Source organism: Myotis myotis, unplaced genomic scaffold (genome assembly GCF_014108235.1).
Source record: "Myotis myotis isolate mMyoMyo1 unplaced genomic scaffold, mMyoMyo1.p scaffold_m19_p_3, whole genome shotgun sequence".
NCBI classification, from domain to species: Eukaryota; Metazoa; Chordata; class Mammalia; order Chiroptera; family Vespertilionidae; genus Myotis; species Myotis myotis.
Genome location: NW_023416335.1, coordinates 184407899 through 184432162, shown reverse-complemented (window position 1 = coordinate 184432162; position 24264 = coordinate 184407899). Strand labels below are relative to the sequence as shown.

The following is a 24264-nucleotide window of genomic DNA, read 5'->3' as shown; positions in this document are numbered from 1 at the left end:
AATATGCTAATTAGACTGGACAGCCGAATGACCTTCTGGACATCCTTCCAGACATCCTTCCAGATGAAGCCACCACGGTGTGGACTGAGGCAGATGCAGTTAGGGGTGATCAGGCAGGCAGGTGAGTAGTTAGGGGCAATCAGGCAGGAAGGCAGAGTGGTTAGGGACAATCAGGCAGTTAGGCAGGCAAGTGATTAGGGGTGATCAGGCCGACAGGCAGAGGGGTTAGGGGCGATTAGGCATGCAGGCAGAGTGGTTAGGGGTGATCAGGCAGGCAGGCAAGTGGTTAGGTTCCAGCAGTCCCGGATTGAGAGAGTGCAGGTCAAGCTGAGGGAACCCCCATCCCGTGCATGAATTTTATGCACCAGGCCTCTAGTACTCTAATAATTACCCATTGCTTAAACAAGTTGACATCAAAGATCAATTGGGAAATACAAGGACAGTGGATTTTGTTCATATTCCTCATACCTAATGCCATCAGACATCACTCAATCTAAGCTGCCTCATTTGCTCTCCCAGTCACTTTTCTCTTCTTTCCACCCCTTGGAAATCCATGAGTCTCCCCCTATCTACCTATCTCTGTTCCAAATTTCCTATTTGTCTCTAGCCTTCTCATTTTCTAGTAAACATATTCTCCCACCTCAGTCTTTTGAAAAATATAACTTTCATCTCTTTGTCTCACAAATAGATCTCCTCTAAAGACCATACTTATCTTGAAGCTCTTATCATAGAACCTGGTCATTTCTTTTTTTTTCCTCATATGTTCAATTCTTTTTTTTAAAATTCTTCATTGTTTAAAGTATTACATATAGCATTACATATGTCTCCTTTTTTCCCCCATTGACCTCTCCCCAGTGACCCCCACTACCCATCACATGCCCTCACCCCCCTACTATATGTGTCCATTGTCTATTTTTATATACATGCATATAAGCCCTTCAGTTGATCTCTTACCCCCCAACCCCACCCTACCCTGCATTCCGTCTGAAGGTCTGTTTGATGCTTCTCTGTCTCTAGATCTATTTTTGTTCATCAGCTTATGTTGTCCATTATATTCCACAAATAAGTGAGATTATATGATATTTATCTTTCTTCAACTGGCTTAGCATAATGCTCTCCATGTCCATCCATGCTGTTGAGAATGGAAAGAGTTCTTTCTTTTTTGCAGCACTGTAGTATTTCATTGTGTAGATGTGCCACATGTTTTTAATCCATTCATCTGCTGATGGGCACTTAGGCTGTTTCCAAATCTTAACTATTGTAAATTGTACTGCTATGAACATAGGGGTACATATATCCTTTCTGATTGGTATTACTGATTTCTTGGGATATATCCTAGAAGTGAGATTACTGAGTCAAATGGGGGTTCCATTTTTAATTTTTTGAGGAAACGCCACACTGTTTTCCAAAATGGCTGCACCAGTCTGCATTCCCACCAGCAGTGCATGAGGGTTCCTTTTTCTCCACATCCTCACCAGCACTTGTAATTTGTTGATTTGTTGATGATAACCATTCTGACAGATGTGAGATGGTATCTCATTGTGGTTTTGATTTGCATTTCTCAGATGATTAGTGACTTTGAGCATATGTTGCTTGGCCTTCTGTATATCCAGTGGAAGAGTGTCTATTTAAGTCTTTTGCCCATTTTTTTTATTGGATTGTTTAACTTCCTTTTGTTAAGATGTATGAGTTCCCTATAAATTTTAGAGGTTAGGCCCTTATCAGAGATAACATTGGCAAATATGTTCTCCCATGCAGTTGTTTTGTTGATGGTTTCTTTTGCTGTGCAGAAGCTTTTTATCTTTATGTAGTCCCATTTGTTTATTTTCTCCTGAGTTTCCATTGCCCTAGGAGCTGTATCAGTAAAGATATTGCTACGACATATGTCTGCTATTTTGTTGTCTATAGATTCTTCTAAGATTTTTATTGTTTCCCATATTACATTTAAGTCCTTTATCCATTTTGAGTTTATTTTTGTGTATGGTGTAAGTTGGTGGTCTAGTTTCATTATTTTGCATGTATCTGTCCAATTATCCCAACACCATTTATTGAAGAGACTGTCTTGACTCCATTGCATGCCCTTGCCTCCTTTGTCAAATATTAATTGAGCATAATGGCTTGGGTTGATTTCTGGATTCTCTGTTCTGTTCTATTGGTCTGTATGTCTGGTCTTGTGCCAGTACCAGGCAGTTTTGAGAACAGTGGCTTTGTAATATAGCTTGTTATCTGGTATTGTGATCCCTCCGACTTTGTTCTTTTTTCTTAAGAATGCTGCAGCTATTTGGGGTCTTTTTTTATTCTGCCAGGGTTCATGTCCCAGCATCAAGAAAGGTTCAAGGAATCTGGAAAAGGGGCTGATGCGTAGATTAAAAAGACTAATGAAGAATCCGGAGACGAGATATAATTTTGAAAGGCATTGGGGGACAGAGGACTTTCAGCTAAAGGAACTGAAGAGTCCCTCCTTCTCTAGGACCCTTGCTTTTATTAACACAATTTGTTCTAAGGCAAGGTGGAGATAATACAATTCAAAGGGTAAGGTTTCAAAGGGTACAGAAGCATTGTCAGTTTGGGGAATAACCTACGGCTGTTCAGGTGTTTGGCCAGTAGGAGGCAATAACATGTAGATTAAGATGCCCTTTAACTGTCTGGCAGCCACAATCAGTTTACTATTTAGGTTTGGGGAAATGCCTTTAGCCATTCCCAACAGGTGACTACATGTGTGACTCAACCCTGCTGAGTCCTCAAGTCTCATCAACCTTTTGATGAAACTCTCGAAATTATGACATGCTGGAATTGGTCTACAGCATTATTCCATATGAATTTTTGGAGAGTTTGTTCTAGGTTTGTAAAATATGCTGTTAGTATTTTAATGGAGATTGCATTAAATCTACAGATTGCTTTGGGTAGTATGGACATTTTGTTGATGTTGATTCTACCAATCCATGAACATGCTATATACTTCCATTTGTTTATATCTTCCTCTATCTCTTTTTTCAATGTCCTGTAGTTTTCTGAGTACAGGTCTTTTATGTCCTTAGTTAAGTTTTTTCCTAGGTATCTTAATTGTTTTGGTGCAATGGTATAAGGGATTGTTTTGTTTGTTTGTTTGTTTCTCTTTCAGTGAGTACATTATTGGTGTATAAAAAAGCCATAGATTTCTAGGTGTTACTTTAGTATCCTGCTACATTGCCAAATTCATTTATTAAGTCTAGTAGTTTTTTGATGGAGTCTTAGGGTTTTCGATGTACAATATCATGTCATCTGTGAATAATGACAGTTTTACTTCTTCTTTTCCAAAGGCATCTTTGGATGCCTTTTATTTCTTCTTGTCTAATTGCTATGGCTAGCACTTCCAGTACTATGTCAAACAGGAGTGGTGAGAGGGGCATCCCTGTCTTATTCCTGTTCTTAGGTGAAATGGGTTAGTTTTTGCCCATTGAGTATGATATTGGCTATAGGCTTGTCATATAAAGCTTTTATTATGTTGAGGTATGATCCTTTTATTCCCACTTTGCTGAGCATTTATATCAAGAAAGGGTGTTAAATTTTGTCAAATACCATATCGCATTAATTGACATGACTATGTGATTTCTATCTCTCAATTTGTTGATGTGATGTATCATGTTTATTAATTTGTGGATATTGTACCATCCTTGCATCACTGGAATAAATCCCACTTGGTCATGGTGTATGATCTTACTAGTGTAATGCTGAATCTGATTTGCTAGGATTTTGTTGAATATTTTAGCATCTATGTTCATTAGAGATATTGGCCTGTAATTCTCTTTGTTTGTAGTGTCTTTATCTGGTTTTGGGATTAGGGTAATCCTGGCTTCATTGAAAGAGCTTGGAAATGTTCCTTCCTCTTGAATTTTTTGGAATAGTCTGAGGATAGGTTTTAGTTCTTCTTTGAATTCTTGGTAAAACTCCCCTGTGAAGCCATCTGGTTCCAGGCTTTTGTTTGCTGGAAGTTTTTTGATTACTGCTTCAATTTCCTTCATAGTTATTGGCCTATTCAGATTTTTTTATTCTTCCTGATTGAGTTCTGCAAGGTGGTATTTTTCTAGAAATATGTTCATTTCTTCTAGGTTGTCCAGTTTGTTAGAGTTGTTCATAGTATTTTTTTTTTACAATCCTTTGTATTTCTTTAGGGTAGGTTCCTATTTCGCCTCTTTCATTTCTTTTTTTTTTATTTTTTTTTATTTTTTTTTATTTTTTTTTATTATTAGTTAAGGTATTACAAATGTGTCCTCATCCCCCCCATTAACCCCCAACCTCCCCCCCACACACAAACTCATGCTCCCATCCCCCTGTTGTCCATGTCCATTGGTATGGCTTATATACATGTATACAAGTCCTTTGGTTGATCTCTTCCCCTTACCCCCGCCCTCCCCTACTTTCCTTCTGGGGATTGATGCCTCTTTCATTTCTGACTTTGTTTATTTGGGTCCTCTCTCTTTGCTTCTTGGTGAGCTTGGCTAGAGGTTCATCAATCTTGTTTATCCTTTCAAAGAACCAGCTCTTGGTTTCATTGATCTTTTATATTGTTTTTTGGTCTCTATGTCATTTCTGTTCTGATCTTTATTATTTCCTTCCTTCTACTCTCCCTGGGCTTTTCTTGTTGCTCTTTTTCTAATTCTTTAAGTTGTAGTGTTAGATAATTTATTACCAGTTTTTCTTGTTTTTTTTTTTTAAGGTAGGCCTATAATACTATGAACATCCCTCTCAGGACTGCTTTCACTATGTCCCATAGATTTTGGGGATTGTTTTGTTTTCATTGTCATTTGATCTCTTTGGTAACCCAATAATTGTCTAACAACATTTATTTAGCCTCCAAGTGTTTGAATTTTTTATTTTTATTGTAGTTGATTTCTAATATTATGCCATTGTGATCTAAGAAGATGCTTGATATGATTTCAATCTTCTTGAATTTGAAGACACTTTGTGCCCCAATATGTGGTCTATCTTTGAAAATGTCACATGTGTACTTGAGAAGAATGTATATTCTATAACTTAGGGGTGAAATGTTCTGAAGATGTTAATTAAGTCCATCTGATCTAGTGAATCATTTAGTATTGCTGGGGTTTTTTGCTGATTTTTTGTCTAGAGTATTTATCCAGTAATGTAAATAGGGTATTAAAGTCCCCTATCATGATTGTATTGCTGTCAATCTCTCCCTTGATATTTTCTAGAATTTTTCTAGGTATTTGGGTTGTCCTGCATTGTGTGTATGTGTTTACCAGAGTTATATCCTCTTGTTGTATCAATTCCTTTAGTATTATAAAGTGGCTTTCCTTGTCTCTTATTATAGCCTTCACTTTGAGGTCTACTTTGTCAGATATAAGTATTGCTACCCCAGATTTTCTTTTATTTCCATTTGCCTGGAAAATATTTTTCCATCCCTTCACTTTCAGTCCATGTGAGTCCTTTGTTCTGAGGTGGGCCTCTTGTAGACAGCATATTTATGGGTCATGTTTTCTTATCCATTCAGCCACTCTAAGTCTTTTGATTGGAAGCATTTTGTCCACTTACGTTTAAGATTATTGATAGATATTTGTTTGAGCCATTTTTATTCTTTATGCTTGTGTTCTTTCTTCCCTCTCTATTTCTTCTTTTTACAACAGTCCAACAGTCCCTTTAGCATTTCTTGCATTGCTGGCTTGGTAATGATAAACTCCCTTACCCCTTTTTTTGTCTGCAAAGCTCCTTAATTCCCCTTTAATTTTGATTGATAGCCTTGCTGGATAGAGTATTATTGGATTCAGTCCCTTGGTTTGCATGACTTTGTATACTTCATTCCATTCCCTTCTGGTCTGATGCTTTTTCTGTTGAGAAATCATTTGATAATCTAATGGAACATCCTTTGTAGGTAATTCTCTGTCTCTCTCTTGCAGCCTTTAAGATTCTCTCTTTGCCATTAACCTTTGTCATTGTAATTATGATGTGTCTTGGTGTGGGTCTTTTGGGTTCATCTTGTCTTGGACTCTCTGTGCTTGTGTGACTTTTTGCTTCCCAAAATCAGGGAAGTTTTCTGTCATTATTTCTTCAAATAGGTTTTCTAATCCTTGTTACTCTTCTTGTCCTTCTAGCACTCCTATTATACATACGTCACTTTGTTTTATGTTGTCCCAAAGCTTCTTTAGGCTCTCCTCTTTATTTTTAATTTTTTTCTCCAATTGCTGTTCAGACTGTGTGTGTTTCTCTGCCCTGTCTTCTAACTCACTAATTCAGTCCACCGCTTCTTCTAGTCTACTGTTGAAACCTTCCATTGTGATTTTTATTGTAAGTATATCATTTTTTATTTCCTCTTGATTCTTACATAAGTTGTTGATACTCTCATCCATCTGGTTTATGAACTGTATGACCCTTACTCTTAATTCTTTTTCTGACATACTGCAGGCCTCTATTTCATTTAGTTCCTTTCCTGGTGCTTCCTCCTTTTCTTTCCTTTGGGGGTTGTTTCTTTGTCTCCCCATTTTTGCTGTCACTGAAGAGTCCAGGTGCTGGGATGTGCTAGACCCCTAGCTAATGTGGTGGGTTAGTGGGAGGGTAGCACACCCTGAGAGTCATCAGGGAGCCCAAATTCCAGGACACATGAGGCCTGTGCCCCAGCAGTGGGCCACCGGGAGGGTTGCACACTCTAGGATTCCCAGGAGCTTGAGGCTGAGGAGTCTGGAGTCCTTTGTCTGTGGGTCTTCAACTGAGGTAGCAGGTTTTTGGCCAGCATGGCTGTAGGGTCCTGGGTGGTGTCTGAGGCCAGTCTGGATGGTGATGAGGCTGGGCTCCAAGTCACAGCAGCTCTTCCCTTCAAAATGGTGTGTTTTCTGTGCCAGTGCCAGCCACCTGGAAGTGCTTGCAGCTTTAGCAGAGGCTCCCCATCTAAAAGAGCCCAGTCGGCCAGCCCCCAAAAGTCCTGCAGCATCAAACTGTCCCTCACTCACACACACATACACACATACCACACACATCCCCACGCTCCCTTTCACTCCCTCACTCACTCACACTCTCTCTCCACTGCCGTCCTGCTGGCCACCATCTTGACTCTCTGGTCATCTTACCTAATAAAGAAGGAATATGCAAATTGACCATCACACCAGGAACGGTCAAGATGGCTGCACCCACAGCGGAGGCCGAGTTCCCTAAATAGGCCTTAATGAGCAATTAGCAGGGACCTGAGGCTGCATCCCCCACCCGGCGGGGCTGGACAGGGGACCTCAGTCTGTGCCCCCGCCCTCCCGTCCCGACGCCAAGCTGGAGGATCTCAGGCCACGCCCCCTCCCTGGCACCAGGCTGGGGGACCTCAGGCCATGACCCCTGCCCTGGCTCTGGGCCAGGAGACCTGAGGCCACAACCCATGCCCCTTCACCGGGCCAGGGGACCTGAGGCCACACCCCCTGGCCTGGGCCAGTGGACCTCAAAGCATACCCCCCCATCCCAGGGGACCTCAGGCCATGCCCTCCGTCCCAGCGCCAGGTCAGGGGACCTGAGGGTGTGCTGGGGGACCTGAGGCTGTGCCCCCCACACAGCAGCAGGCTGGGGGACCTGAGGCTGAACACCCAGCCTGGCGGGGCTTGACGGGGGACCTGAGGCTGCTCCCTCCACCCTGCAGGGCTTGATGGGGGCCCTGAGGCTGCACCCTCCCCCCACCTGGTGGGGCTTACCAGGGGGCCTGAGGCTGCACCCTCCCCACCTGGTGCCAGGCCAGGGGACCTGAGGCTGTGCCCCCCCAACTAGCAGGGCTTGACAAGGGTGAGACCGGCCATGTCTGGATCTTGCCCATTGGGGGTGGGGCCGGCTGGGTCTGGGTCTCACACAAATTTGAGGCACCACAGGTATACAGGGACTTGACTCTGGGTCCCACAGTGTGCCCTAGACTCTGACAGGATGAAGATTTTCATATACATTTTACTTTCATCTCTGACATTCTATTATAGAGAAAGGGGAAATAGCAATATTAAAATATTTCCTTTAATAAATCCCCCTTTAATGTGCACAAATTTTGTGCACTGGGCCACTAGTCCTATATAATAATAGACAAACATGGTAATTAACCATACCTCCGCTACGCTTCCCATTGGCTAATCAGGGTGATATGCAAATTAACTGCCAACCAAGATGGCAGCCGGCAGCCAGGCAGCTGAAGCGAACATGAGGCTTGGTTGCCCCAGCGATGGAGGAAGCCAAGGTTCCCTGCCTGCCACTGCTCAGCTCTGAGCCTGAAAGCAACAGCTCCAAAATGCAACTATGTTTCAATTATAGAAGCTAAACAACCCCAGAAACCTGCTTTCAGCCAGCAGGCCTTGGAGCTGGAGCCGCAACAAAGTTTCAATTACAGAAGGTAAATAAACCCCAGAATAAAAAAGAAAAAAAGGAGAGACTGGGAGCTTCAGGTGCAGACTTAGCCTGCCTGAAAACAGCCCTCAGCCCCTGATTCAGGCTGGCCAGGCACCCCAGTGGGGATCCCCACCCTGAAGGGGGTGTGGGAAGCCCGAAAACAGCCATCAGACCCTCATCCAGGCTGGCCAGGCAACCCAGTGGGGACGCCCACCCTGAAGAGGGTGCGGGCAGACTGAAAACAGCCCTCAGCCCCTCATCCAGGCTGGCCAGGCACCCAAGCGGGACCCCCACCCTGATCCAGGACACCCTTCAGGGCAAACCAGCCGGCCCCCACCCATGCACCAGTCCTCTATCCTATATAATAAAAGGGTAATATGCAAATTGACCCTAATAGCAGAACGACTGGGAATGACTGGTCACTATGACACACACTGACCACCAGTGGGAAGACGCTCATTGCAGGAGCTGCCCCCTGGTTGTCAGTGTGCTCCCACAGGGGGAGCTCTGCTCAGCCACAAGCCAGGCTGATGGCTGCCAGTACTGCAGTGGTGGTGGGAGTCTCTCCTGCCTCCTCAGCAGCACTATGGATGTCCGACTGCAGCTTAGGTCTGCTCCCCGCTGGCAAGTGGACATCCCCCGAGGGCTGCCAGGCTGCCAGAGGAATGTCTAATTGCCAGCTTAGGCCCAATCCTCTGGGGAGCAGGCCTCAGCCAGCAGATGGTCATCCCCTGAGGGGTCCCAGACTGTGAGAGGGCACAGGCCAGGCTGAGGGCCCCCCCCACCAAGTGCACAAATTTTTGTGCATCAGGCCTCTAGTCTATATATAAAAGCCTAAGCAACCATCCGACCATTCGACCATCTGACCGGTAGCTATGATTCACAATGACCACCAGGGGGAAGGCACTCTGTCCGGTAGCTATGATGTGCACTGACCACCAGGGGGCAGATGCTCAATGCAGGAGCTGCTGATGCTGCAGTGACTTGGCAGCTGTGATTCTAGGGTGATACACCCAGAACCAGAGAGGAGAGAGCCCAATTCCAGGGTGCATCAACCAAGAACTGCCCTCTTGCAATCCAGGACCCCTTGGGGGATGCAGAGAGTCAGTTTTGGCCTGATCCCCGCAGGCCCAGCTGAGGAACCCCACTGGTGCATGAATCTGTGCACTGGACCTCTAGTTTCTATATAACCAGGATGACTCCAGAAAGAAAAGAAAGATACCCTTCTCCCTGACCACAGATCACACTCTTAGCTTATTGTCTAAAGCTCTTCTTAGATACTTATGTTACCCAGGTTAATCCTCTCTAGTCTCACAGTATCACTTATAACCTTCTATACATTCCCTTATATACCTTGATGGCTTCAATACCCACATTTAAGAGGTTTTTTTATTCATTATTTTTGCCTGTATCTACAATTCATCTATGGTCTGAATTTGGAGCTATTTCACCTTGACATACCTAGAAATTGTATTCCAACAATCAACCTCCAAAATTCTAGGACCTCATAGTAACTCAGAATAGTTCATATTTAAAATTATTTTCAACTTTCTATACTTTTAATCTCTCATTGAAATATTTCCTTTTGCCATTAAGAAAAAACTTGAAAAAACTGGAATACACAGTTCTTAAGCATTCTGGCAACCACCTATTTACTAATTGCATAATCCATAACTTTTCCACAGCTTGATCACATCTCTTGTTCTAGCCACAGAGAGCCACTCATTACTTATCAGCTACACTTAATTTATATATATATATATATATATATATATATATATATATCTTTGTCCATGTACTTTTCTCTTCTTAGACTATTCTTTTCTAAATCTCCATCTGATGATTATGGACAATTTAGCCATTTTGATTATCCCCTCATTCTCTAAGACAATGTGAACCATTCTTCTGTGCTTGCAAAGGATAAGTACTCAAGTTATCATAATTAAAAAAACAAAAACCTTACATGTAAAATTATAATTTTAGCAATACTCACTGAGTAAACAATCTCATTACTCTATGTATTTCTGCTATATTTTCATTTTTACAATATTAAACACAAATGTTCAAATATTTAATAAAATAACATTGTAATTGATAATCTACTTTTTAAATTTATTTTAAGGATCACTTTTCCTCTTGAAATAAAATCCCTTCCAAAGGAATCCATGCTCACTATAAAACTGTTTGGGATTAACTGTGCCACCAACAATGCAGAGATATTGGCCTGGACTTCTCTTCCATTGTTTCCAAAAGAGTAAGTATATAATGTGTGATTAACACAGCTCTCTTCCCAATAAAAAGCCTCCTTGAAACTAAATATTTTGCAGTATGTAGCATAATGAGAAAAAAATCAAGAGAAAATTTTATCCTAAAATTGAGGTAGCTCAGCATAAATCATGATTATTGAAAGTGGGAGTGGAAAAAAGTGTAGAAATGGGTTTGAATGCAGGTTTCATGTTCAACTTGTCCACTAGATCATTCACAGTGAAAAGTTACTGGCAGGACCTGTTACAATTGCTTTTCCTTCTCTAACCAGCCAATTTCTCTTCATTTAGTACTTCGAAATTATTTGGCTAAATTCTATCATATAGAAACAATGAAAATCAAGGAATTCTGGATGAAGTAAAATTACACAATGTAACTCACTGGTTTACTGACCTTTTATTGCCAAGAAGAAATATTTGCAACTTTATAATGATATTTTCAGAAAAGTAAGCCAACTATGAGCTCAGATATTCTATTGGAGCTAATGGCTGTTGCAAATTACCTGATGATTTAACCATAGCTATTTAGAACTAATAATACTTTGGATATTTGATAGTTATTACATGATTCTCTATATCATTAAGGAAAAATGTTTTAAATAAATCAGCTTAGTTATTTTTTACATGGCAAGATTTGCTTTAAAATGAAATTGAAAAATTAATAATTGTTTTATTATTTTAATAGTGTTATAAAGAATTTTTCTGCCCTATTGCTTTAAAAATATTTGGTAATATAAATATTTTAAGAAAATTCTTCATTAGTTTTTAGTTCCCACGTTTAGTCAATATAAATAAGTTATTTTCAGAACAATCATCATAAATCTTTAAAATTGACTTTTTTGGATTAGTTCTGACCTGGTGTGTGTGTGTGTGTGTGTGTGTGTGTGTGTCCTCCATTATTTGTTTTGATGCTATAACCTATTTCTACTTATATGTTTCTTGAGGAAAGGGAATAGATTTATCTTTGTAACATCTATCACCTAATATAGTACCTCATGAATAGGCAATCATTAGAGATTTGTTTACTAAATTGAATTGAGAAAAAATCAATTCCTACATGAGATTTAGAATGGAAATAAAATTTCATGAAGTCTGCAAAAAACAGTTTTGTCCTAAAATAACACCTACTGCTGTTAGCAAATATTTCAAAAATCTGATTTGTGGGTTAGAGCTTTCATTACTTTCTTGCTAGAAGGAGCTATGCACATGTCCTTTCTTTTCAAGAGTGAATTTCTTTAAAGTTTCAACTGCAGTGCTTGTAAGATCTAACATGTTTGTGGAATAACATTTCCAGTTATTCACTGAAAAAAATTCAATCTATTTGATTCCCTTCAATCACCCACCACACTACTTTGCACATGATAGGCAATCAATACATGTTAAATATATAAGAATGTTTAAGATATTACTGTGTTTCAAACTAATCTTCAAGATCTTTTTCTAAATAGTCATAATAGTAAAAATACTGACTCCATATTGCTTTGTCATAAGTCACTTACCACTGGTAAACATTTTATATGTAAGTGATCATAGATGGTGGTCATCTTTAAGTAATGCCATTTGGGACTGATAGTAGGTGGTGTTTTCTTGAGGAAAAGTGATGGATTATGGATGATGAGACATCACATCAGCAAACACAACTTGAATAAGCACTTGTAACTGTATTTCCAAAAGACCATATCTTATGAAAATCAGAAAAATCTGCCTCTCTCCCTTGTTGAACAATTTAAAGAAGTCCAGATCTTCATAAGACATCAGAAATCTATTCTTGGGGCAATTCGGAGATTCCATGACTCCCACTGAGCTCATTGCTACAAGTTACAGAGATTCTAACCCAATTCATCGGATACAGATATTTCCAGATCATAGCAAATAGGCCACTTTTCACAGAATGCCTTTGCCTATAAATGTTTGGTATTGAATCTGCCATTTATTACGTTTTGAATTACCCATATCTAGCTGTGTGGAATTGTAATGAGCACTTATGTCTTTATTTTTTTTAAACATATACAAGACCTGAAAATATGCAGAACTAAAAGCTTCCTATCTCTGTGGTTCTAAGACGTGGGTTTCAGAATAACCAATGGTGACTATATGCAGAAATATCAGTTATGGTTGCACCAAGAATGTCTACAAATAAATATAAACATTGACATTTTCAAGCACATAAACTCGCTTTCAAGCCTATAAAAAATATGTCACAAGTACAAAAGTTAAATTTTGCCTATAGAATAGCGGTTCTCAACCTGTGGGTCATGACCCTTTTAGGGGTCAAATGACTCTTTCACAGGGGTCACCTAAGACCATCGGAAAACACATATATAATTACATATTGTTTTTGTGATTAATCACTATGCTTTAATTATGTTCAACTTGTAACAATGAAATTGGGGTCACCACAACATGAGGAACTGTATTAAAGGATCGAGGCATTAGGAAGGTTGAGAACCACTGCCATAGCAGCTTTGCAATCCTCCCTTTTTCAGACAGAACTTCTATTGCATCTATGCTGTATTCACAATGCCTCCTCACTGCTATACGAAAGTGTTATTCACACCTCAACAATTGTTAAGAGCTACTTTTCTACTTAAATGCAAAACAAATAGTGTAATAGTTGCTTAGCATTTCTAGATTGTGGTAAATTCTTCAGTTCAGAGATACTTAGCCCTGAATGAACAGTCTCCTGGGAGACCACCAACACTCTTCCCCTCTTAATTCCACTAATCATCTTCCTCCTCCTCACATTTTCTATTTCCAGAACTCTATGGAAATTTATTCTCTCCACCTTGCTTACAATATCTCAAAAGATTTTTAGGTGTAGTCCATTATCAGAAAGTAAGTTAGCTAGTATCAAGCACACAGAGAGCCCAACGAATGGTGCCAGGCATCCTTTCCTCCTTGAATTGCCTCAAAGTGTCTCAGCCTCAGTTGGACAGCTAGAAGTCCATTCTCCCTATGCCTTTTTGCTTGATACATCTCCTCATACATATACTTAAATCAAGTGTTCTGACTTCATTCTCCCCCATATGCCTCAGAATTAAGGCCGTGGTGACTACTGATCCAGACTCCATCCAAGGAGACAAATGACAGACACTGACATTTATTCTTGAGTCACCTCATCCTCTGTAGAAATCAGCTTAGATCACTCTGTTTTTCAGAGTGAAACATGGCCAAGGCATATAAGTATAGCAAGGCCATAAATATAACTCATTATACATCTTAGATGCAAAGAAAAATGCCACTAACATATCACACTTTTCCTCATGACCTCCTACCTTATAATTAATGAAGAGGAAAAACCTTCCACTGATGACCAAAAATTAGTCATTTCAGTAATTTAAATAGTCCTTTTAGAAGTGCACAGTCGCTTTTGAAAAAATAATGCTTAGTCATTCCGATGATCTCCTGACACACTGCCTCTTCCTAAGAGGATATCTGGAGACACAGGATCAGAAAAGAAACAGATTCTTTGGCCTGGTGATTTGACCTCTGATATCCAAATCAAAGGTGCTTTTGAAGCTGTGGCTACTTATTACAGCTAGGGGAACTAGTGACTGGTGCTCTCCCAGCCTGGCCAGGGCTTACTGACACTCCCTGGGTGAGGGGGGCTCTTACAGGCACCATAGACCCATCTGAGGTTACCTGTGACTCCTATTTGACCTCATCTTATCCCCACTCTTAGCACAAAGGTCCCTTGTCCCCACCATATGACCTCCCCCTTTTGGAAAGCCCCTCCCTCAGGTATATTTAGCTTTACCATGAGCCCCCCCTCCCCCCCCGCCGCCCACCTTCAGCATTATCCTATATTCCCTTATCTAACACTCCTCCCCATCTGCCTTCCAGAAGAGGGGGAAATTGGAACATCTGTGTCTGCCACACTCACTCTGTTCCCTCATTGTCTTCTGTTTCCCACCATCCTGAGTTGCCAGAAAGTGGCGGCCTTTTCTGTACCACATTCTCCATCAGCTATACCACATCCTTCCTCCCTCATTCCTGTTAACCCTTTACTGTGGACACAAGTATTTTCTATAAATGCTGTGGAGAACATTAACATCTGACCTTCTCCTTCTTCCTTTCTCATTCTGCCTGGAGCTAATCCAAACTTTTTCCAAGCAGATGGGTATTTTGGACCATTTTGGAGAGGGTTATAACTTAAGAAAGGCAGAAGAGAAATCACATTAATATATTTTTTATTTCTACCTCATTAAGCTAAATTTTAGCTTGCTAATACTGGCTCCCTGGTAATGTTATACAAGAAAAAAATCTTTCTCAAGATGAGGGAGGGATGAAACAAAAGGATAAAGACTCCAAGTTTGTTCTGCCAGAAGAATATTCTTGGGTTATTTAAAAATATCTGCACAATAATGTTTATAAATTATACTCCCCTAAACAGATACTTTTAAAAAAAATCTCCAGATATGGAAAATAAAGAAAGCAGGCCTCAGAAATCTAGAGGTCTAAAGAAAGCTTTATTTGCTGGCGTTTTCATCCTATTTCACATAGTGTTCATTAAATGGCAAGATGGAAGTCTATGCTGTTTTCAAAAAGACTCAGCTGATGCCTTAAAGTTATTCATAAACTTTAATTTTATTGCCTTTCAGTTTTACATTTAATTTGATATTTTAAAATCAAAAGCTGTTCTCAGTGATCATTGTAACAGCTCACCAATAATTGAATTCATATATACAGCCAGGTATAGTTTCCTTTTTAATTCCTTTAAGGATCTCTGTGGATTTGGATGTTACTGAAGTTGTTAAAACCTTCCATGAATTCTTCCTGTTTAAAGTCTTTCCTGTATGCATTCTCATTTACTATGGTAATTTACAACGTCTTCTCAAAGATTCAGAATATGAATTTTTTTTTTCTTATTCATGCATAAAGAAGTACTTCTCCTGTGAAGTCCCACTATTTTGATTCTGCAGATCATATGTTAATTTAAGTATTTTCTTTCTATACATTTTAGAGCCATATCTTTATGGATTCCCAGGGAATTTAGTCATTCTGTGGGGCAAAAAAATGTTCTCAAGAGTTAACCATTGTGAAAACAACTTTGTCATGTGGAAAATAAATCTAGATAGCTTATAAACATAGCCGTGTGTGTGTGTGTGGGGGGGTGTTAGAAATGAACTATTAATTAATATGTAAGATTATGGAATATTGTATTTCTCTTCCTGTTACTAAATGAAGCCAGCTGATTATGTTTATATTTCAAAAGAAAACATTTATAGATAATAATAGTTTCCCTCATCAAGTGGCTCCTGTCTGTATGTGTTTTCTCTTGCAGCAAAATCATTCTTGGGTCTGTGCTATTCAGCATGACATTACACAGTGAGCCTCCCATCGAAATAATAGCTCCAGGAGTGTGGGATATAAGCCAGCCATCCCCTGTGATCCTGCAGGTAAGTGCCAGACTATGAGATTAAAGTACACAAGGCAAGTATTGGTTGATCGGTAGCTTATTGTCAATTACAGAAACAATTCTCTTTTAGGATCACACAATGTTATAGTCTTCTCTCCCTCCAGCCACTGGGATTTTAAAAATCTCTACAGCTTTTATTTTGTATTTAGTATTCTCAAAGTCTTTTTCTCCCAGCTTATTTAATAGCAATTTCAAGCCATTCTCCATCCAACAAGATCATGAAGGAGAGGGAAGGAATGCTGCCATTAGTATACTCATTATGTGCATTTATTTTTTCCATTGTCTGAAAGAAGTCATTGGTATATATTATTAGTTTGGTACCTTATTCACACCTGCCTCTGCATTGTGTCATGTTCCTTAAAATCTTGTTATTGTACGTTGCTGAAATGACTAGCAATTAGCTGAGTAGTGGGGGAGAAACTGCAACAAAATCCATCCATTATACTGCACTTTATTTTTTCTTAAAGCCTTTCTACTTTTTGTGATCATGAATGAAAGGTGATGAATGATTTCAGGCTTTGGTTCTTACTGCTGAGAACTCCCTATTAGTTCATGATTGCAAGTAATCATATTTGTCAGACACCTGAAGCATGGCCACTCCCATACATTGAAAATGTGGGGAATATAGACTCTTATTCTCTTTAGGAAAAACTGGAACTGCTTTCTTGGCAGGATAGTCTAGAAAAGGATTTTTCAACTTCTGCACTATTGACATTTTGTTTCAGATAATTCTTTGTTCTGTGCACTGTAGGATATTTAGCAGCATCTTTGTCTTCTACCCACTAGATGGCAGTAGCACCTCCCCAGTTCTGAGAATCAAGTATGCCTTCAGGCACTGTCAAATACCCTCTGAGAATAAAATTGCCCTCAGGTGGAGATCATTGCTTCCAGAGGAAACTAGTGGAGTCTCTAGGCTTTTTAGTTTCAAGGTTTGGGGGTAAGGGGTGTGAGATATAAGGTTTAGCAAGATGAACAACAAGATGCTAAAAATGCAAAAATGAAGGCAATACTAATAGAAAGATGGCTTCCACTCTGAAGGAGGGATGAGGTCCCCACCAGATGGTAGCCAACGATCCACTTCTAAGCTGTGGACACAGTGATAACAAAGAGTAGCTGTCCAGGTTGTATCTTAGCACAATCACAGACACTCAACAAATGATGGCTTACTGATTAGCAGGTGTTCCATTGTAAAGCACAACTACCTTTCTTTCAGAGGATTAATACATTTTTTATCAGACTATTTTCTTGCCAGACACACACCACCTCAGCTCAACCAAAATCTTCCAAGTCTGTTCATTGCCAGAGCTTTGTGGCTATCAATTTGTGATTAGAGGGATCTGTACTGGCAGCAGTGGAAGAGAAGTAAGGGAGACTGTTCTTGATTCTTCTCAAATGAGGGGAGAAACTGCTTAGGGACACAGGTCCTGGTAAGTGGAATCTGAAGAGAAATGTCAAGTATTTAACAGCAGCATAGATTTCCAAGTAGACACGTGGAATCACACCAAATTTGTCTTACAAAAGGGTGGGGGACGGCATGTAAATATTCCATAGTATGCAAAAAAAGTTAGGTAATTTGATTTTTACAAAATAATTTCATGTACAGACATAAAGGGAAACTTCCCAGAATATTCTTAATTGGTGATGAAATATACAAAATAAAATGAGAGTTATTAAGGTATTAAAGTTAAAACCCTTAATAACCAGTATCACTCTAATTACATACAGCTAAATTTAGAGCAGAATTTTCACCTAAATATTATGAGATGATGAGGAAATTAGAAGTTCTGCAATTAGTGTTTGTGTTAAGGAGTCAGTGTGAGTCTCAGAAAAAGACATCAGACTAAGATTTAGGAAATGTGGATTCTAGACTTAACTCTTTAACAGAAAATTTCATGGCTGTGAAGTCACCTCATCTTCAATTTTCTCCTCTGTACAAAGAAAGGATTATACTATGCCTTTCCAAGTTCTTTCAAGTCTATACTTTTTTTATTGTCTTTATCATGTGAGTAGTTATTGCCACAGTGTAGCCGACCCAGTATGATAAGAGACATGATGTGACAGGACCTGGTTCCTTCCAGTTAATCATTTTTGGAGTGTTCTGTGGTTGATTTGCTAACTGGAAGCAGTGGATAAAATGAAGTAGATCGGAGTTCAGTAATGGAGACAGATTATTGCGTGATCTCACAGTCCTGAGTCTCCCTTGATTTCCTACCTCTTCCCTTATACAATCTAGTAGAGTGGCTCTGTCACAACTTAAGAACTAAGAGTTAATGTGGCTCTTATCCTATTCTCTGTTTTTCTACTTCCTCACCTCGCCATTCATGTCTCATTTATTATATTCTGCGTATATGTCCTCACTACCTTTAACTGTTGTCAGGTAGGACACTAATTCCTAGTTGCCAAATTCAATAGTCCTCTTCATACTAACCCTCTCTATAATTTGGCCCTGTCTATCTCTTCCCCATTACAGAACACTTTTTTCCTTGGTCTTTGGTGTTACTGCTCTCTATGTTTCTCCTCATGCTTCTCTCTGGTTTTCCTTTGTCTGTCTCCTTCTCAGCTCCCTTCTCCTGCTAGTCCTCACTGTTGACAGTTTTCAAGGGTTCCATCTGCTACTCTTTGCTATTCTTAGTATATATATTCTACCTGGCAGAATTTCTTAAAAAGCTACATTGATATATAATTGATGTACCATACAATTGCATTTAAAGTGTGCAATTCAGTGGCTTTTAATATTTTTACAGATATGTACAATTATCACTACCATCAATTTTATTTTTATCACTTCAAAAGGAAATCTCATAACCTTTAGCTATCACCTTCTTCTATTCATCCATTTGTTTTCAACTCTAAAAACCTATTAATCTACTTTCTGTCTCTACAAATTCACCTATTCTGTACATTTTATATAAATAGAATTATAAAAATGTGACCTTTTGTGACTGGCTTTTTTCACTTAGCATAATGCTTCAAAATTCATCCATGTTGTAGCATCAGTACTCATTTCTTTTTTATTATTGAATTATATTACATTGTATGGATATACTATACTTTATCACTTATTAGTCAATGTGCACTTAGATTATTTTCACCTTTTGGCTATAAATTATAGAGCTTTAAACATTCATGTACAAGTTTGTATGTGGATGTGAGTTTTTATTTATCTTGAATATGTACCTAGCAGTGGAATGGCTGGGTCTCATTCATTTCTAAAGTTTTATTGACAGTATCTATGCAAGTTTATTTCTGAGTCTGGAGCTCTGATTCAGATTCCGTCATACCACAAGCTTCACACAAATAGAGCCACATCCCTAGCAAAACTCCCACCTTCAAAGACAGCATACCCCACACTGATCCAAAATATTCCATTGCTTATATACTTGCAAAACTGGTCTTTACCAGAGAAGATTTCACTCTCATGCCTACATAATGGTTCACAGACTTTTATGAAGTAGAAATGAACATAGAGTAACTCTATTTTTCTAAGTTATTATGTAAAAAAGTATAATTACCATCTATCATTTTCATCATTTAATAATAGAAATATGTTTTAATTCTTAAATGTAGAAAGGCTATAATCATTTAATTTTATGAAAAGTTTACATATTGTTATTATTTTTTCTCATTTTTCCTGATACAATATTACAGATTACTAATGTATGCCTATTATATACATAATTGAGGATTTTCTAAATACCATATCTATTTAAATACCAAGTCAAACCCTAATGATTATTTTAAAACTTATTTTTAAGTAATAAATGGTACAGACAATACAGGAGTTTTCCTTTAGTTTCTACAAATCTATGATGGAGTTTATTAAATTAATAAAGCATTTTTGAGTTTTTCAGTACATGGCAACCATTTCTTTATTTCAGATTGACTTTCCAGCTGCAGAGTGGGAGTATGTGAAATTTGATGTTGAAGACAGTAGAAGTAATCCTGAAGAACCACCGAAAGAGTGTTTAAAACATATTGCCAGACTTTCACAGAAACAGTCTCCCTTACTGTAAGTGACCCAGGTCTTATGAGTAAATGTTGCCTGCTATTCATGACACCATCAGTCATATGAAAGTGTTCATAACTTTATAAAGAGTGAACCTTCCCTCCCACATAACTTCTTTCATTTACTAAAGTTGTACCTGTGGGATAATCAATTAAGGTTAAGAGCTAAATTAGTAATTTTGTATGCTTTTTAAAGTTTCTTTTTCCTGCAGTATTAAGCAACTTTAACTTTAGTCAAAGGAAAATAAAAATGTTGGAAATCATTCAGTTCAAATAACAAAGTGATTAAATATATATAAGCATATAACAGGGACAAACCATTGCTTAACCATCATCAAAGTGGATATAAAGTTGTTTTAGTAAACAGGGAAAAGCAAAATTTAATTATCTTAGCAGATTTTAAAAGTACAGAAATAAACCATGTTTTAATAGCACTAAATTGTTGACTTACAGAGTGCTTTGATTTTGTCAAACAGTAATTCTCTGAATAAAACCAAACCCCAGGAAGAACTATAAGAGAATTATGGCCCTAGCTGGTTTTGCTCAGTGGATAGAGCCTGCAGACTGAAGAATCCTGGGTTCCATTCTGGTCCAGGGCATGTACTTCGGTTGCAGGTTCCTCCTCGGCCTTGGCCCTGGTCAGGGCGCATGCAGGAAGCAACCAATCAATGAGTTTCCCTCACATTGATATTTATCTCTGTCTTTCCCTTTCTCTTCCACTCTCTCTAAAAAAATCAATGAAAAAATATCCTTGGGTGAGGATTAAAAAAAGAGAGACAGAGAGAGAATTATGGACTTTGTACTTAACACTTAACAATATCTAAGCTACAACTGACTATGTTCATCAATGACATGCCAAAAACGTAGAACTAAGAAAGTAATTCTTTACAAATCTACTGTAATATATAGATAAGATATAGAACATAATTTTTTCCTAAGGATGAGAAATAATTAAACGGTTTTGAACAAGGGAGTCATGTGACCTGAATAATCTTTTTGAGTAATTACTTTGACCACAAGTTAAAGAATGGATTGGCAAGAAAGTAAGAGTGGAAGCAAGCAGTATAGCAGGAAGAGTAGGGTGACATTTTAGGTAAGAGATTATAGTGGCTGTAACTAAAAGGGATCGCAGTGGACATTGGGAGAAATGGCTAGATTTGAGAGGCATACTTTGGAAGTTCAGAAGATATGACTTGACGATTAACAGTAATTAGAGGATAAACCCATTGAGAAACTGAGGAATGAATTAACTCAATGGAGAATACACATTTTTTAATTGATCAATAAGGCAGAAGATAGAGTCATTTTCTGGGGGAAGAATAAGTTTGGGACATTCAAAGCTGAGATATTGAGTGTGATCAAGTTCTGTTTTAGATGATCTTGTTACTGCCCTGCTTTCTAATTTCAACTTGTATTGCTCCTTTCCGCATTCACTTCAAGCCAATGACATTAGTCTCTCTCATATATTTCAAATGTGCTAGTTCCTCTCCCTATCAAGACCTTTTATACTTGCTTTTCCAACTACCAGAAATACTCCTTCCCCAGTTCTTCTTATAAGTGAATCATCTCATCCTATAACTCTTCATTTAAATATGATTGTCTCAAAAATACACTAATATTCTCAACATTAGATCCTTTCCAAAACTACTAAGTGAAAAAAGCCATAAATAAGAGAGTATTTACTGATTCCATTTATATGAAGTTTTAAAATAAGGAATATTAACATAGGGTGCAAGAAGTCATACCAGTGTTTGCATCTGGTGGCATTAAAAAAAACTATTTATATCTTAATAGGATTATGTTTTTACCTGCTACATGTATTGAATTGTTCATTTCTTTCTCTGTAAATAATGTTTCATTAAAGAAGTTAATGGGGGGGGGGAAGCATTATTCAATATTGGGGGAAAATGGAATTTCATCAGAACAAAATTAATAATTTTAGTAGTTTAGTAAAATTTTGTTATGGGTTTGTTTTTTTTTTCTTTTGAGGGCTTTCTGTTGGAGAAGGTAGTGACAAAACAGGAAAGAAGCCCAAACATATCTTAGACATTACCTATAATCCAATTCCTTCATTGTGCAGATGAAGATACCTTTAAAAGAAGTTATAGAGAAATATTGACTTTTAAAATACTTAATATTTCTCATTTCCATTCTTGGGAGTTTTTAGCTAATGTGAGGTGAACAACAGAGCATCATTTTGGAAGAGACAGTGTACAAAAGCCGTCGTTGTCACAGGAGAAACGCTGCTCTGCAGCTGAACTCTGGCTCGGAACGCTTCTGCGGGAGTGTGAGCAAAACATAAGCTGTCAGTGAGTCAACAGCCCTAGTCCCAGATTTAGATCTTCTGTTTGGCACTACTCTCCAGGCATTTAAGGAAGTTCTATTCACTGGCATTAACTCAAAACTCTCAATGAACTCTGAGAATGTAATGCCAGAATCCAAGGATGAATTGAGATCTTTGTTTTAGAAATTTAGACCAAAGAGTTTTCTGAACTCTGGTGAAACTTGCTTTGAGGTGAAAGAATTCATCTGGTCTAAGTTAATTTGTAAAGAAAGTAAGTGGTTGCTTATTGCTCTTCTAAGTAGTACATGTTGCAGGATTCAGATAAATTTTGTCTGCTCTCAAGGAGACAGAGATTTTGCCCACCAATATATCTTTTTTTTTTTTAAGTCGCGATGATAACAGGGAGGAAAAAATAAATGTGAATGATCTGAAGCAAGCTTTTATTTTTATTTTTTTTGTAAAATAATAAAGTTAGTGGGAGATAAGCTGATGAAATACCCTTATCAAACTGTTCCAAGAAGATAAAGGACTTGCTTTCCAAACTAAACTAAAATTTAAAAAACTAGTGTAAGATTTTATACTGTGTGTTTGCAGCAGCCTTTGTAAGTATAGAAACTTCTAGTAAATTACAATCTGGTTTACAGACTCTCTGAAGAAAAGAGAAGATACTTATGGTTTTATCGCTTCTACTGCAATAATGAAAACTGCTCCCTTCCCTTGGTCCTGGGCAGTGCCCCTGGATGGGATGAAAGAACTACTTCAGAAATGCATTCCATTTTGAGAAGATGGAAATTTTCTCACCCTTTAGAAGCACTTGGACTTTTGACTTCCAGGTAACAATTATATAACAAGCATGAGAGTAATTACTGATAAGAAAAATTTGAAGAGAAAAAAATATTGGACTAGATGAAAATTTCAATAGATATTCTATTTCTAATTTTAATAGCTATGAATATTAAATGTAGGTAAATGTAAACTATGAATATACATTTTAAACAAATCTAAGCTATAATTATGCCTTCTGTACTAAACTTGAAGTACAATTAATAACTATGGTTCCTGAAATGAAACGAGTCTTATTGCTCTTAGAGAAATAACCCAAAAAATGAACTATGGAAAACTAAAATTCTCTACTTCTTCCCCTCTCAAAGAAAAAAGTTTTGCCCAGCCAGCATGGCTCAGTGGTTGAGTGTCCACCTATGAACTTGGAGGTCACAGTTCGATTCCTGGTCAGGGCACATGCCCAGGTTGTGGGCTCAGTTCCCAGTGTGGGACTTGCAGGAGGCAGCCGATCAATGATTCTCTCTCATCATTGATGTCTCTCTCTCTCCCTTCCTCTCTGAAAGCAATAAAAATATATTTTTTAAAAAAGAAAAAAGTTTTTAAAAATTGGAATCATATTTTTTCTTTACTATTTAAACATGCAAAATGTGAAAAAATGCCCTGCTTCTACGTAGGTGTACAATTCATCTGCCAATTATAATAATTAAAAAATAATCCCTTATATATCTCTTTAGATCAGTGGTTCGCAACCTTCTGGCTCTTTAAATACAGTTCCTCATGTTGTGACCCAACCATAAAATTATTTTCGTTGCTACTTCATAACTGGAATGTTGCTACTGTTATGAATCATAATGTAAATATCTGATATGCAGGATGGTCTTAGGCTACCCCTGTGAAAGGGTCATTCGACTACAAAGGGGTCGCGACCCACAGGTTGAGAACCTCTGCTTTAGATGTTTCTGCAGGAAAAGGAGGGAAAATTCACCAGGTGGGGGTTGAGGGTGGGGAATGATGTCTTCTACTAGTTAAGGGAAAGCGTGTGGGAACAAGTGTGTTACCTGGCTCTTGTTTGGGGAAGCAGCTCTTTCTTGGCTTCTATTTTATATTCAAAGCCAAGAAGAAATATTTTAAATCTGTCCTGATAACATCATGATTACATCAGCTCACCAATGCCA

General features: G+C 38.4%; 1 protein-coding gene across 1 annotated transcript in view; it reads left to right on the top strand.

Annotated features, from left to right (window-relative positions):
• Positions 1-24264, top strand: part of PIK3C2G (phosphatidylinositol-4-phosphate 3-kinase catalytic subunit type 2 gamma) — a 289697-nt gene that overhangs the window by 85469 nt on the left and 179964 nt on the right. The window contains exons 13-16 of the mRNA XM_036301543.1: positions 10457-10588; positions 15883-15997; positions 19896-20026; positions 22951-23139. Coding sequence (XP_036157436.1) covers positions 10457-10588; positions 15883-15997; positions 19896-20026; positions 22951-23139 — 567 coding nt within the window. The remainder of the gene's footprint in view (positions 1-10456; positions 10589-15882; positions 15998-19895; positions 20027-22950; positions 23140-24264) is intronic.